General features: G+C 36.9%; 1 protein-coding gene across 1 annotated transcript; it reads right to left on the bottom strand.

The window, feature by feature from the left end:
• Positions 1 to 2,393: 2,393 nt before the first annotated feature.
• Positions 2,394 to 12,294, bottom strand: LOC106152733 (uncharacterized). Its single transcript, XM_086995608.1, has 7 exons — positions 12,094 to 12,294; positions 11,664 to 11,795; positions 10,651 to 10,834; positions 5,639 to 5,895; positions 4,822 to 5,001; positions 2,733 to 2,962; positions 2,394 to 2,510 (listed from the first exon to the last, which is right to left on the bottom strand). The coding sequence occupies exons 2-7, from the start codon at positions 11,767 to 11,769 to the stop codon at positions 2,394 to 2,396; spliced, it is 1,074 nt and encodes a 357-aa protein (XP_086851734.1). The 5' UTR covers positions 11,770 to 11,795; positions 12,094 to 12,294.
• Positions 12,295 to 14,786: the final 2,492 nt, after the last annotated feature.

Here is a 14,786-nt window from a genome sequence, read left to right as displayed (position 1 = left end):
TATATGACTTCCTATTCAAGTTCAATAGTAACTATGGACCTATCTCTGCCAGTTTTGGAGATAAAAGGGAACCAAAATTTGTAAACTTCAATTCATGATAAAAAGTAGGTCAAACGTAAATTTCAAGGTCACACTTAGATTGCCAGTATATGACTTCCTATTCAAATTCAATAGTAACTATGGGCATATCTTGTCAGTTTTGGAAATAAAAGGGAACCAAAATGTGCAAAGTTCAGTTCATGGTTAAAAGTAGGTCAAAGGTCAATTTTAAGGTCACAGTAAATTGCCTCTAATGACTTCATATTCAAGTTCAATAGTAACCATGGACCTATCTCTGTCAGTTTTGGAGATAAAAGGGAACGGAAATTTGCAAAGTTCAGTTCTTGGTTAAAAGTAGGTCAAAGGTCAATTTCAAGGTCACATTTAGATTGCCAGTATATGACTTCCTATTCAAGTTCAATAAAAACTATGGACCTACATGTTGTATCTCTGCCAGTTTTGGAGATATAATGGACTAAATGTTATAATTTTGGAGTTACAATAATGTGCCATAAATTTCGTACATAAAAGATTAATTAAAATAAAGAAAAGGTCATTTTGGTTGAAATTCTTGAAATGGCAGGTGCTCAGAAGTTCCAGATGTTCAAATTTCATGAAATAATGTCATTTTTGACCAGAAGTTGTCTGCCTCGCCAAGCCTTATGTTTTATTTTCCCGGGGTTCAAAACTTATTATCTATTACCGTACTGCACATTTTGCTTTCACCACCAATATGTACTTTTTGATACAGCGTAACTCAGAAAACCGTATGGAATAAAAAAAAAAATGGAGACCACCTCCAGTGTTGGGCTTTACATGCTCTACAAAATGCAAAAAATGAATGGGTCTCTAGCATTAACGGTTCCCGAATTAGAGACAGTTTTCAGTTTCGGAATCTTATGGCTGCTACTCCTGTGAAAATGCACCGATTAACCCCAAATTCACAGAGATGAAAGATGGCCCGAAGGGTTACACTTTCCAGTAATATTATTGGTTATGTCTGTGTAGTGTCTGAATAACAGCGCAAATAATTTTTTTTTTCGTAAAAAAATTTCTTTTTTTTGAAAATCTTGGCCCGTTTGACCTCGAAATAAAAGTCAAAGGTCAAATCCAAGGGCATATTTGAAATCTACACATATGACTTTTGGAAAGCCGTCTGTAGAAATTTTTCCCATAATTCTTTCCTTAGGGTAGATAATTAGCATTTAATTTTGCCATTTTCGGACAAGGGTGCATTGCAGTGAGTGCCACACCTAGACCCCAATACCGACAAAGCCCAAATTTTACGTGGAACGAGTTGAGATTATAGGTGACCTAAATCCAACAAGATGGGTATGGAGGCCCTTACCGTCTAGGAGGAGAAGCGGTAATGGTAACATGGCGGCGGAGCTGGCGGAATGATCCGGACGGGACTAAAACCATGTGTACTGCCAGCGCCAATGCTGGTGGTACAATTAAATGCTTATTTTACGTTCGGGTTGTATCAGTGGGGTTTTCAATATGCACCGTGGTTTGTGCACAGCGAGTGTATATACAGTAAGTAAGAAAATCAAAGAGTGCCAGCAAGATATGTCTATCGGCACAGGTATGCTCCGTAGTTTGCCTTTTCTCAATATGTTTTAATATGACATGATTTTTACATTAAATACTTGAAAGTAATTTAAAGTTACACTGAATTCCGATTGAGTACCAGTAGCCTGAGTAGGTATTCTTTGATATGGGTGATTGAATTTTCTTTGGAAGTACGCCTCTACACCGAGCAAGCCTTGCGGGTTGATCTCAGACTGGTAAAAAAATTCAATTCGGTTGATTTCAGTTGTCATATTAAAATTCAAATAGGGCGTACGTAGATCACATTACTAGTTTAAGTCCACTAAAGCTACCGGTTTCAAATAAAAGTGACCGGGCATCGTTACAACACTCGTCTCCAGGGAAATAATCATCTCACTTGTGAAGCGCATCATAAAAATGATCGTAGGTGAGGGAAATAAATAGATAGAAATTATAATTGTCGTCTTTTTGAATGTTACGTAATGTTAGCACATATAATACACAGCAAAATAAGATTTCAAAAGGAGGATAAAAAGAGAAAATTGCGGCTTATCTTGCATAACACTTCGGGTAATATGCAATACTTCTGGTAAGATGGATGTTTTGGCAGATGCCCCAAACAATCCAACGATATCAAAGGTTTCCATTGCTATGTTTTAATCAATTCGACCAAAATGGCATTTCCGTGAAATAAATTAATTAATCTTGGTCGAACTGTTTGGCATATTACCCTAAATACCTGGACAGTGTAGTTCAAAGCAGGACAGTGTCTGTGTGGAATATAATTACCTGGACAGTATTGTTCAAAGCAGGACAGTGTCTGGGTGGAATATAATTACCTGGACAGTATTGTTCAAAGCAGGACAGTGTCTGGGTGGAATATAATTACCTGGACAGTTCTGTTCAAAGCAGGACAGTGTCTGGGTGGAATATAATTACCTGGACAGTGTTGTTCAAAGCAGGACAGTGTCTGGGTGGAATACAATTACCTGGACAGTGTTGTTCAAAGCAGGACAGTGTCTGGGTTGAATATAATTACCTGGACAGTGTTGTTCAAAGCAGGACAGTGTCTGGGTGGAATATAATAACTGCATGGACAGTATTGTCCAAAGCAGGGCAATGTTTGGGTGGAATATAATTACCTGGACAGTGTTGTTCAAAGCAGGACAGTGTCTGGGTGGAATACAATTACCTGGACAGTGTTGTTCAAAGCAGGACAGTGTCTGGGTAGAGTTGGTGGCTCCACCTGCACATAGCGCCAGTTCACTGGGTAGATTTGGATCAAGACAAGTACGATTTCTAGAGTAGGTTCCTGTACCACAGATCACAGAGCAGCTGCTCCAGGCTCCCCAGGCCAGCCAGCTCCCTCCAACTGTAAGGATATACACAACTGAATGATTATTTAATGGACAAAAAAAAAAGAAAGAAAAAAACTGTGGATAATGAATAAATGAACAAAAGGAGGAGGGAATGCATCCTCTTGTTCCCCAGGTATTTGTTTCATCACCAGCTTTTCTGTATTTTACTCAATGTCAGGAAGCATGTTAATCTTAAAGCAGTTAGTTAGATATTTTCTTGTGAAAACACACAAATTAAGTCACACACTAAAAATGCAAATATGTGAAAAGAGAAAATATCACACACACACACACGCACACACACACACAAAAGACACTTTTGAAGTACTAATCTCTGTATTTTTTACACACATACTCAACCCCAAAAAATCACTCCATTCAGTAAGTTTGAGAATATTATAAGGCCATTTTATATGGTGAAAAGTGCACTGCAATTACTTCTCAGAAGACCATAACCATATGCTGAAGTGTCCAAAAAATAAAGTTGAATGAATTCAGTTGTATTCAATTGTTACCATGTCTTTACCAAATGTGAGCCCTAAATGGTAACCTTTGTCCCAGTAACGCAGCTTTCCAGGTCATTTAATTTTAATTTTTATACTGTGTTCCGATATATTTTGTAGTGATTCAGTCAGGATAAATTATATATGATGTAAGAATGTTTTTATAAAAACTTAAACTGTAACTCAAGGGGCTTTATGTCATGCCTAATACCAAATGTAATGTATCACCCCATTCTCATAGATTAGATCGACCTACATTGGATCGACCTAACTCCCTGGGGGTTCACGCTAAATAGCTGTCAGCCGGGTGGACACGAAAGTTAATTACCCCTTAAAGCTTGTAGTAGGAGGGGACGGACACTTAAGGGGGATTATCTGACAGTAATCTAGTGAGACTCCCCGCGGTGATAGATCGATCTAAAAGTTGTGAGAACAGAGCCTATGTTCCCCCAAAAAAATTGTCAGAAAGTTTCATTTTGTCCATGTACTTAGTCCAATAGAAAAGAGTGTTTTCTGTTGCTGACCAAAAAATATATTGTGATTCCATGATAGTTTAACATTTCTGAATATAATATTTGGATGAAGGGTTGAAAACTAGTTTATTTCTAAATGCTTATTTTACTATCAGTAGGTTTTATTTTCCTTGATTATTTAATATTCAGTGACAATTAAGTAAACTACCGATAAAGTCACAGAAAAATAATTATACAGAAGATTATCATAATTTTTATAACATTATACTCGTAGGAGATAAATCAAAGAACAAACCTACAGACGATTGAATTTTCAAAGTGAGCAAAATGTCTCAAAGCTGGATGTTTTGAATTTCTGACAGTATGTTCATTTTTGGGGTAAGACGCTGAATTATTTTTTATTATTCATGGTTCCAGGACGGTGAAACTTTGATATAAATTTCTTCATGTGGGACCCTAAAATAATCAAAAATAGTTTGCAATATGTGCACTAAATATTTTTAAGAGCATGCCTGTGACCTTATTTGTACCTCTTTATTGGGTGATAATGTGTTTGTACAAGGTGTTTTTAACCTTAAGTTGTGTCTCTTAAAATAATAAATAAAGCAAGCAAATGGAAAAAATAAATGAATGAAAAAAAAAAAAAAAACTTCTGCTGCATCCCATTTCCGCAGATTTCTAAAGTTATGTTTATCTTACAATGAAGTGTTATTTCTAGATAAATGAACGTACATGTACATGTATTACATTATAATAACAAGATTCTGCCAAAAATGACCATATTTCCCTAGACTACAATTTGACCTTTACCTGCAAGATCATTGTTCAAAGGTTTTCAAAGGTTTAAGCTGAGTATAATGCAAATAAAAATAATTTAAAATTCCACCATATTCTTACAGTCGCAGACAGGGGGTGAACCGCTCCATATTCCACCAGTTAGACATGTCCTCGTCAGGTCTCCAGAGATCAGTGTGTAACCTGTTTGACAGGTGTAAGTTATTATATCTCCTTCCAAATTCCCACCCACTGGTTCCAGAGTATTTGGAGGGGTGCTTGGAAATTCACACCTTGGAGGAGCTAAAATCAAATAAACAGCAATAGTACAGATGCCTATATGCAAATAATTAAAAGGCAATCTGCTGCTAAAACAGCCAGTTTTATTGAATTCACCTGATACTGTAGTAGGAGTTTTAATATCACTCCTACTACAGTATCAGGTTTTATTGAATTCACCTGATACTGTAGTAGGAGTTTTAATATCAGTATCAGGTGAATTCAATAAAACTGGCTGTTTTAGCAGCAGTTTTAGCAGCAGATTGCCTTTTAATTATTTGCATATATTATAAATTAAATTCTTTCAAAAGCCAGAAATGTTTGAATACTAAGGGGTCATCCATTATCACAACTTTAAAAGTCTACAAACCGTACATGATCTTCACCATCGGGATGTGTAGACAAAGGTTATAGCTTTTTTAGGAGTCTGCAAAATGTCTACACTTGTGAAAATGATTACCAAAATAGATAGCCCACTTTCTAAAATATGATTTATTATTAACAGGTAGCCCAAGGAAAATACTCTAAAACATTAGGGCAAATAGAACAGACAGACTGAAGGTAGAAGAAAAATGGATGAAAATTTTAAGGTGCTGATTGGAATCATGTTTTTCTTTTACATACATTACAAATAATCATCAAATTTCACTTTGAATCCCACCTGGAATTTTTTCACATATATAATAGTGATAATCAAGACAGGAACCCCTTATCCACTGGAAGGAAACACTGTTATCTAAATAGAAACCAGCACAGCCATCATAGTCTGCGTGAACACAATTGGGGCATATGTTGCTGTACATTCCTGGTGACAGATATTCAAGGTCCTCCCATCGCAAGCTCTCAGGTCCATCATTCCAGATCTGGTGCAGACCTATCCAATACGTAGGATTTTGTCCATGACTGGGAGGTGGTGGCCTGGAGTGGAAGAAGAGAGAATGTTTCTTTTTTTTAAGGGGTCTAGGATATTACAAATACATCTAAAACTCGATTTTTAGTTTTTTATACGTTAGAAATAACCAATATTGTATCTAATACTCAATTATATTTTTTCAACACGGACTAAAAATATACATTTGGACGAGTTTTTCTACCTGTCCTGTCGGCCTCCGTTGTCAAGCACCGTTACTATGGGGGCAGGGCAAGAATGGTTGTCTAACTTGTCGTAAGCTGTTACGTGTGCACTGGCAGCTCATAAGTCTTACGTCAGCTAAACTGAGATTATATTGTTTCCATTACATTGTTAACAACATATTAAATTTTCTCCCTTAGTGTCTCAATCACGTTTAGGTAAAGACTCGAGATCACAATTGAGCTGCTGAGTATTCATACAACGTCTGGGGTTGTCAGAAAAAAATCGTTAGGTAATCATTTTATTCACAATAAAGATCGTAACAGCAAGCAAGTTTATAAATAATATTGCTACCCAAAACATTTTCAAACTCGCATTTTACGGTCTTGGCACTCTGTGGCATCGTGGCTGATACATACCCATGTTCGGCCACTTCTCGGAGTAATTCTTTCTTTGCTTTCTACATTTTCGCGTCTTGGTGTGTAGAGCGGCGTCCACGCACGACGGGTGGCATTGTCCCCTGCTTGCACCTCAAGTAATTTTCTTTTTGTTTGTTATATAATTGCAGGCACAATTATGATTAATTACGTCAGTGAAACGAGAGTAGGTAGGCCTACTCAGCTGTCAATCATTTCTCAGGGAAGAACAGCTTTCGTGGTGCGAATAAGTTTGCGTACAAAAGTAAGATTTTCTGGCATCTAGATAGAATCAAACAACCCAATTTTAACACGTAATGGTGGACAGACCTTCCCGATCAGTAAGATGATAACAGGTAAGGAGGAGGTGCAGTTAATTTGCTAAATTAGCCCAATTACCTGAGCCAAATGGTTTATGAGCGATTTCTCAGCTTTGAAGATTGATAACATAGTCTAAACTTCAATCTCCATATCTCATTCTTTAACTGTCAGATTGACATGAAATTTGATGTGTCTATGTTTCAGTATAATATCTAGTCCACTGCATCTTGGATTTATTAAATTCAAGAAAAATAATCTATCAAGCTGAAATTATTCTGAGCTGTATGACAATCCTAAGAATCATTCTTTAGAGTTAGAAAAATAATAACCAACAGTTTTCCTTTTATAGAATTTGTGGTGGCAGTTTTTTCTCACATTTGCAATACCACAGCATAATCACCAGAAGTTTTTAATTGAGACATATATATATATATTATACACACAAGGTAACAGAGATATTAAGAATGTGAAATTAGAATAGGATTTCAGGCCCCATAAGAGTTCAAATTCACACATAAAAAATGCCAGAATGACAAAATTAAAAATTTCACAAAAATTGCATAAATTCAAGAAAAATAATCTATCAAGCTGAAATTATTCTGAGCTGTATGACAATCCTAAGAATCATTCTTTCGAGTTAGAAAATAATAACCAACAGTTTTCCTTTTATAGAATTTGTGGTGGCAGTTTTTTCTCACATTTGCAATACCACAGCATAATCACCAGAAGTTTTTAATTGAGACATATATATATATATATATATATATATATATATATATATATATATATATATATCTATCTGCAACGGGCAATCAGGCAATCCTGTTTTGTTGAGCCCTGATATATATCAGGCAATCCTGTTTTGTTGAGCCCTGATATATATCAGGGCTCAACAAAACAGGATTGCCTGATTGCCCGTGGCAGGTGTGTGTGTGTGTGTGTGTGTGTGTGTGTGTGTATATATATATATATATATATATGCAGTGATTGGGAAGGAACGCGCCATTGCGCATAAAAAGCCCTGTTTGAGCGCCATAAGGGCGCATGATTTTGTTATACCTCGCGTTTTTAAAAAGAATCTACTCGTCAATAAAATATTCGTCAACTGATTAGCGTAATTTTCCTCTCATACCTGAAGACTTCTCAGGAACGAATTCGGAAGTTATCGAACGCAATCGCCGAAGTTTGCCGAGAGCAATGAGCTCATCGTCCCAATAGATATGCTAATGAAATAAAAGCTGATATCTTATTGGCCAATCAGTTTATAGGTCATGTTTATCCAATTAGAAGTAACCTTGCTTTTCATTCTGAAAGCAAATGGGATTTTTTCAAGCAGCACTTTGATGAAGTGAAAAGAAAAATGCCGCCGAAAAAGATTCTCACCAGACCAGCCTACATTAGTTAGTTTATTTACTTCAACCGCTTCGTCTAAGGGTCCGTTCAACGTTCAGGAAGAAGTCTCAAAGGAGATGGGGGAAGATAATGTACCAACTTCTGAGAGCAGCGATCCTTGCACTACGACGAGTAGTAGTGACACTGACAGTAGTGTTACTGCTAGTGCTAGCACCTCTCACTCTCAGGTCGCACGAGGTTTCCAACCCCGATGGCTTCAACTATGGCCCTAGCTCCAGTACGACAGCACCCAAACGAAAATGTTCTGCGAACAGTGTAAGAGATAAGATTCTTGGGAGTAAGATAAGTTATGAGGATGCACTGAATGTGTGGCGCAGGAAAAAGAGATTACTTCATTAAGAAATGAAATCTCTTTTCAGTAAGACTGATTAATAAGTACTAGACAGTATGTGAGGACAATTTCATTTACATTTTCTCAGTTTTGGATAATCAAGGTTTTCAGAGATCTAGATTGTTTACCTCTTGTTGATGGTTTCATCAAATAAAAACCAATTACTAATGAGTATTACATGTTTTCTGATCATTTTGTTTTTTCATTTAGTCTTCAAATAAGTTCAGTAAAGAAGGCATTGTAATGGTTTTATTGAAAAAGACAAATAAAAGTTACAACCGGCCACGCACGGACCTCTTAGAACACCTAACTACACGTGCTAGGTAAACAAATATGGCTTCAGTCGGGCCGCATGTTGAATAATCGATAAGTGTAAGGGGGATATTCTTTTGTTTTTTAAATGGGTGCTTTTAACTAAATTTTACCGGACATTTTTTGTAACACTGCACATTCAGCGGCGCTACATGTCTCAAAATGAGGGACAACATCGTTTTCAATGCAGGAATTGCACAATGGCACAGTCAGGATGCAAAACTGTGCATCATTATATCCCCCTAAACGAACCAGCTTAGCTATTGAAAAACAAAAATGCACTTTTTTGGAAGGGGGGGGGGGCTTGGGGGGAGGGGGGGGGGGCAGTGGAAATTAGCTGGGGATAAGTGAAATTTGTCTGCAGTATGCCTGACTGGACAGGTCACCTGAAAAATAAGCGTCAAGCCCAGCAGCAGTTGTTATCTGAGGCTGACACAACTTTCAAATCCTAAGTTTATCTGATGTCTTCTCAATGGTTATGGTTCAATGTTGTTTCAACGTTAAAACAACATAACTTGCCTGCTGGGTTGATAGCTTATTTCTATCAAAGCAGTCACCTAGTAGAATTAATCCATAGTGCAATGCTATACACCACAATGCAAAGAGAAGGTGGTCTACCCTTCTCTAAAACTGACGATCTTCTCCATTAATTCCAGTAAATTTTATGAGTGGGATATCAAAAAAGTATATCAGTCCTTTTACTCCCACCCTCCATCCTCACATGTACACATGAAAACAAAATTGATAATAATTCTTGTTTTAATACATGAGGTAAATTGAAAAAATTAAAACTTTGTGAGCATCTTCTTCATGGTCAGCATCTGCCATATCGACCATATGATCTGAATTCCAAGCTTCACTAAACACTGATGTGTCATCAGAGATTTGCTCAACATAATAAACATGAGAAGTATAATCATACCTGACTAAGTTTTCTTCTGAAAATACCTTGCATATTCTTCAGTGAGCCAGCTATTAAAGGGATAATAACTCTTCGTTTTGGCCAAAAAATGAATTTTCCTGGAGTAGACAACAATTTTCCCATACTCACCAATATTTAATGAATCAATTTTTACATTCAAAGTTAGTCCCTGTTTTTTTTTCTAAAAAGTTTGTTTGTTTGTTATAATCTCTTAAGAGATTATAACAGGGTATAGCCATCTATGGAGGTCTTGTGGTCCAATGACAAGCTCAGTTATCAGAATAATAGCTATAACTGCCGGTTTTTTTTTTTTTTTTGTGGTACAACAGAATATATTATATTTCTATGAGTTGTTCACAATGTTTTTATTGTGAAATATAGATCTCATACCAAGAGTTATTATCCCTTTAATTCAATGCTGCACTGATTTTCCCACCACAGTCGTGGCATTATCGGCAATCGTGGATGCGCCATTTTCATTTCCCACATAAATGTTACTCAGTGGCAATTCTCGATTCTGTGTTATAATAAGTGATGTGTCACCATTTTCTTTTGACTTTCCATCGGAAGGTTTTGTGGTCATGCGGCATTTTTTTTTTTACTTTTGGTCTACTTTCAACCTTAATAAGTTATCAGCCATAATATTCCTTGAGTTATGTGCTGCTCTCTGGCCACACGTGCCATGCGCGATCGACAATAAAACAGAAGTGAAGAGAACAGATGCGCAAGTGCGCACATGCTTTCGCAATGACCTCATTTGTATAGAAAGGAAATAGAAGTAAGACCACTTAAAGCACCACTTGTCATTATATAGTTCCACGAGAAGTGGTATAAGCACTTATAAAAAAGATAACATTTGTCCCCTTCATTTAATGAACATACGTACGTTACTAAAGCTTCCACTGCTGCCTGTAAATCTTCAGTCTTTGGCATGGTTTGTTTTGCATCCATTTTATAGCATTTACCAAATGCCCCCATGAACACTTCTTGACCACTGGACACCATATAACATCTGCCTACTGTGACATTATGTAACCATCCACTGGGACAGGCAGAAGAGGACACACCATCTGAAGTAAAGAATATTTGTCAGGGATACATGTAACACCTGTCTACTGAGAGTCCATCCACTGGGACAGGGAGTGTAGAATAACAGGGAGATTATCATATGATGTATACTAAAGGATAGTGACGAGTCCATCCACTGGGACAGGGAGTGTAGAATAACAGGAAGGTGATCATATGATGTCTACTATAGGATAGTGATGAGACCATCCACTGGGACAGGGTGGGAGTGTGGAATAACAGAGAGGTGATCATATCATGTCTACTAATTAAAGGATAGTGATGAGTCCATCCACTGGGGCAGGGAGTGTAGAATAACAGCGAGATGATCATAAGATGTCTACTAAAGGGTAGTGATGAGTCCATCTACTGGGGCTGAGTAGGGAGATGAAGATCTGTAAAAGAAAAATAATAATAATAATAATAATAATATGGTAACTAAGATCCACACCCCCATTGTCTGATGCCAGAATCCTTAAATTTTTCTTTGAAACCACAATATAAAAATAACATTTTGTGTAATTTAATTTGCTGGCACCAGTCCACATTCATTAGTTTAACTGTTTCTGCTGTAGCAGATGAGAGAGAGAGAGCTCAACTCTAAAACAGCAAGCTAGCCATTCATGAAAAAGTACTGACAGTTTTATTCAATAATCATTAAAGTGGATCATTCAATCCATATTCATCTAACCTAAATTCATTTCTACACATTTTCACTGAAATATCTATAATTATGAAAACATTGGGTGTGCGTTAAATCGATGTTGTTGTGACAAAAAAATATAATGTATGAAATATCATTGAATTGATTTTATTCAACAAAAGTTTTCCTACCTATCAGCACGGCTAGGAGCCAAATCAGAAATACTATGATGTGACCACTGATAAAATTCATTGAAAGATTATTCTTCTTAATTTTTTGGCAAAACATGGACAACATGCTGGCTTCACTGCATCATCTTGGAACTGAAAGTGAAAAAGACACCTCTTTTGCCTAGTGTATACCCATAACATTCAATAATAAGTGCTGTGTACAGTCAAAGCCTTAATCTGCAAACCGTAATGTGCACAGCCAGTAATATTTCAGAACTGTCAATAGGAGTGCTAACGCATGAATTTTCGTGCTATCGCTGATGATGCTTCACTCTTAATTTTTTTTACGAAACAGGCGAGAAAAAGATGTTTCAGGTTGACTTATCCCCCAAAACGTACTAAAATTGAGAAAAAATATCAACAGCGTTAAAAATTCTTTTAGGTTTACTACCTTGTTGCTAACATTATACTTTTGGCAACTAAAACTTTGGTAAAAGCTTTTTCCATCGTCTGCGCCGCGGTGTTGTGCTTATATTGACGATAGGTGGCAGTATGAAATATCGTTTTAAATAAAATTCCAAGGTAAAGTTCAGGTTAATTTCTCAAAAGTAAGAAAATTGCTGAACCATAACAATTGTTATTGTAATCAAAAGAAAAAAAAACACCTCCCGATGCATTTTGACAAACTTACGAGTTACAACTGGAATTGCATTCTAGCATTTCCAGCAAGGTTAGCTAGGGCCCGTAGCAGCGGCAGGTACTCGGAGAGTGCGTCTACCAGTATTTTTCAATCATTTTCGTACTTCCAACATTTTTTTTTTTTTTCAACATTTGTGTCCGACATTTTCCAACATTTGTATCTGCTGACTTATTAGGTCGTCTGTTGAATTTGAGACAAATAACTGGACAGTTCCCACACCCCTTTGCCCACTATTTCAATATTTGACAAATCTTGATGGCAATGAATACTGCCCTCTATCGAGTGCTGTACTCAATTTTCCAGGAAAAGCCAACACAGCGCGCGCTGAGCGTGAAATACGTCATGACGTTGAAGACGCCGGAATTAATATCAAACTTTCTCTGCAGTGAGTCTAGGTTCTTCATTAGGAGTAAAAACGAAGATGGTTGTACTTTGATTGATTCCCCTTAAAATGCCATTGAATTCTTTCTGCTGTGTGATAACTGTAAAAAGTCGGAAATGCTACACTAATAAAGAGATGATGAGGCTGAAAAACCTTACATGGGAGCAATTTGAGACTTTGTAAAACGTCATTCAAACTTAATTTCGACGAGATGGGAGTACATCTGGACCCAAAAGTGACACGCATTATGAAGATTGTTTCAGTTGCGCTCTAGACGTTCTCATCACGATGCAATGTGCTTGTGACTATTTATTTTACAATATGCCTCAGTACGTACAGTAGAACGACGTTGGGATCGATACGTGCGTTAGTGTGTACTATAGCAGACGAATTTCGAGCTCCGCTAAAAACGCTATTATTATGGCAATAACTGCGTGCGAGCTCAAAAAATTACACAAAAAGTTGCCTTAGGTTGTTAATCCCACTGCTGCCACCAATAATGTGCCGATGTGAAACTTTAACTCACGATCGGGGGAGATATGCCTACCTGAAATTAGGTTGAGTCACTTGGTATGACGCTAACATCGAGAGAGCACGCCAGCTGCGCATGGGCCGACTCTACTATCAGTTCCGGGATCAGTGCCACTACAAGAACATTGATTAAAAAAAAAAAAACACTAAATTGTAAAAGTTGTTTGCCGTTTTGTTTTCATCTGTCTCTATGCGAAATCTGGATTCTGAGGCTGAACTGATAAATCTGGTTGTGTCAGTACTAATGTCAGCAGTGGAATTGGACTCGGATGCTCTCAGTGATGCTACTGTTAATTTGACTTCCAAATTTTTTTTTTTTTTTTTTTTTTTTTTTTTTCAATTCACGATGACATCTGCTGTAATTTTAATGCATGAACTAATACTATTTTTCTTTCAGATTTCTTCTGGCAACAGAAACCTCTCGTGGAATGACCACATATATTTTTAAAATAGAATTGATGATATTATAAACTTATTACATAGATCTCTGACTCTGGACCTTCTTACCAAATTTTTGGTCACGTCACGCTTAGTGACACAGAGGATAGTGCTATCTAGTGTTGATGAAACTGGGGCCAGGATTGCTACCACAATGGAACTAGCCACTATAGTATAGAACTTAATAAGAGCTCTTTTATAGACACTTATCGAAAAGCGAATTATTGATTTTCGCCTTGGATGTACAAGTGACAATCAAAGCATCTAAAGTTAACAGACCAACTGGAAGGCCTGCCGCCATTCTGAACTTTTACATGGAAGACATGAACAAGAAGAAAGGTTGAGTAACCTCCAAGATGGACACACACAGACACATACACACACACACACACACACACACACACACACACAGCCCAGGAAAATAATGAAGGGACCATTCCCAGACCCTACTAACTATACGAATCAATCTTTTGTTTCTCGGAGGGGATTCTTGCTAAATTGTAATCAACTTAAATAACTTAGATATCTAATGTTTGGTTCAGAAATGGTGCATAGAGCGTGAATCTATTTGTTATGTTCCTTACCAACAGGTGTTTGTCAAAGTATGGCCATTTTCTTTGCATGAAATGTACAGAACTGAAGAGGAATGTCAATATGGTTCGCCCTTTGCTTAGGTGTATAGTGTAAAACTTAAAAAGTTACTTTATTTTTCTGTACCTTAGCAATATCAAGGGGTCGGGAATGTTTCTACCTGTGTACCCCCCCCCCCCCCCTCCCCAACAGCCTAATCACTGTCTTTATCCCTTTCTGACCCAATCTTATAGTTGGATAATTATTAACTAGTTATTATCTTATCAGTTATGCACTTAAAGCAAAGTTAATTGACAGCCTGAAAGGAATTTTGTATTGCCTTTTTTATTCATCAGCCTACCAACTACTTTTGAGAGAGATAATTTCAAGTTCAACAAAGTAAAAGTTGCTTTCAATCAAGGGGCAACAAAAGCAATAATTAATTTACTCGCTTCCAAATTGAAGTGTTAAATAGAAAATGAGGATACTTGAGGTTGCATATGATAGAATTTAAAGTTGAACT

Source organism: Lingula anatina, chromosome 9 (genome assembly GCF_051362555.1).
Source record: "Lingula anatina isolate TDL-2025a chromosome 9, LinAna3.0, whole genome shotgun sequence".
Lineage (NCBI taxonomy): Eukaryota > Metazoa > Brachiopoda > Lingulata > Lingulida > Lingulidae > Lingula > Lingula anatina.
Note: the sequence above shows the minus strand (reverse complement) of the source record. Positions and strands in the feature narration are given on the sequence as shown.

Excerpts from the sequence above, each read along its gene's own strand:
- LOC106152733 (XM_086995608.1), bottom strand. The coding sequence starts at position 11,769 with ATGTTGTCCATGTTTTGCCAAAAAATTAAGAAGAATAATCTTTCAATG. Across the intron at positions 5,896-10,650 it reads GCAGTGGAAGCTTTAGTAAC|GCCACCACCTCCCAGTCATG; the intron begins GTACGTATGTTC and ends CTTCCACTCCAG. Across the intron at positions 2,963-4,821 it reads TTCACCCCCTGTCTGCGACT|TTGGAGGGAGCTGGCTGGCC; the intron begins GTAAGAATATGG and ends ATATCCTTACAG.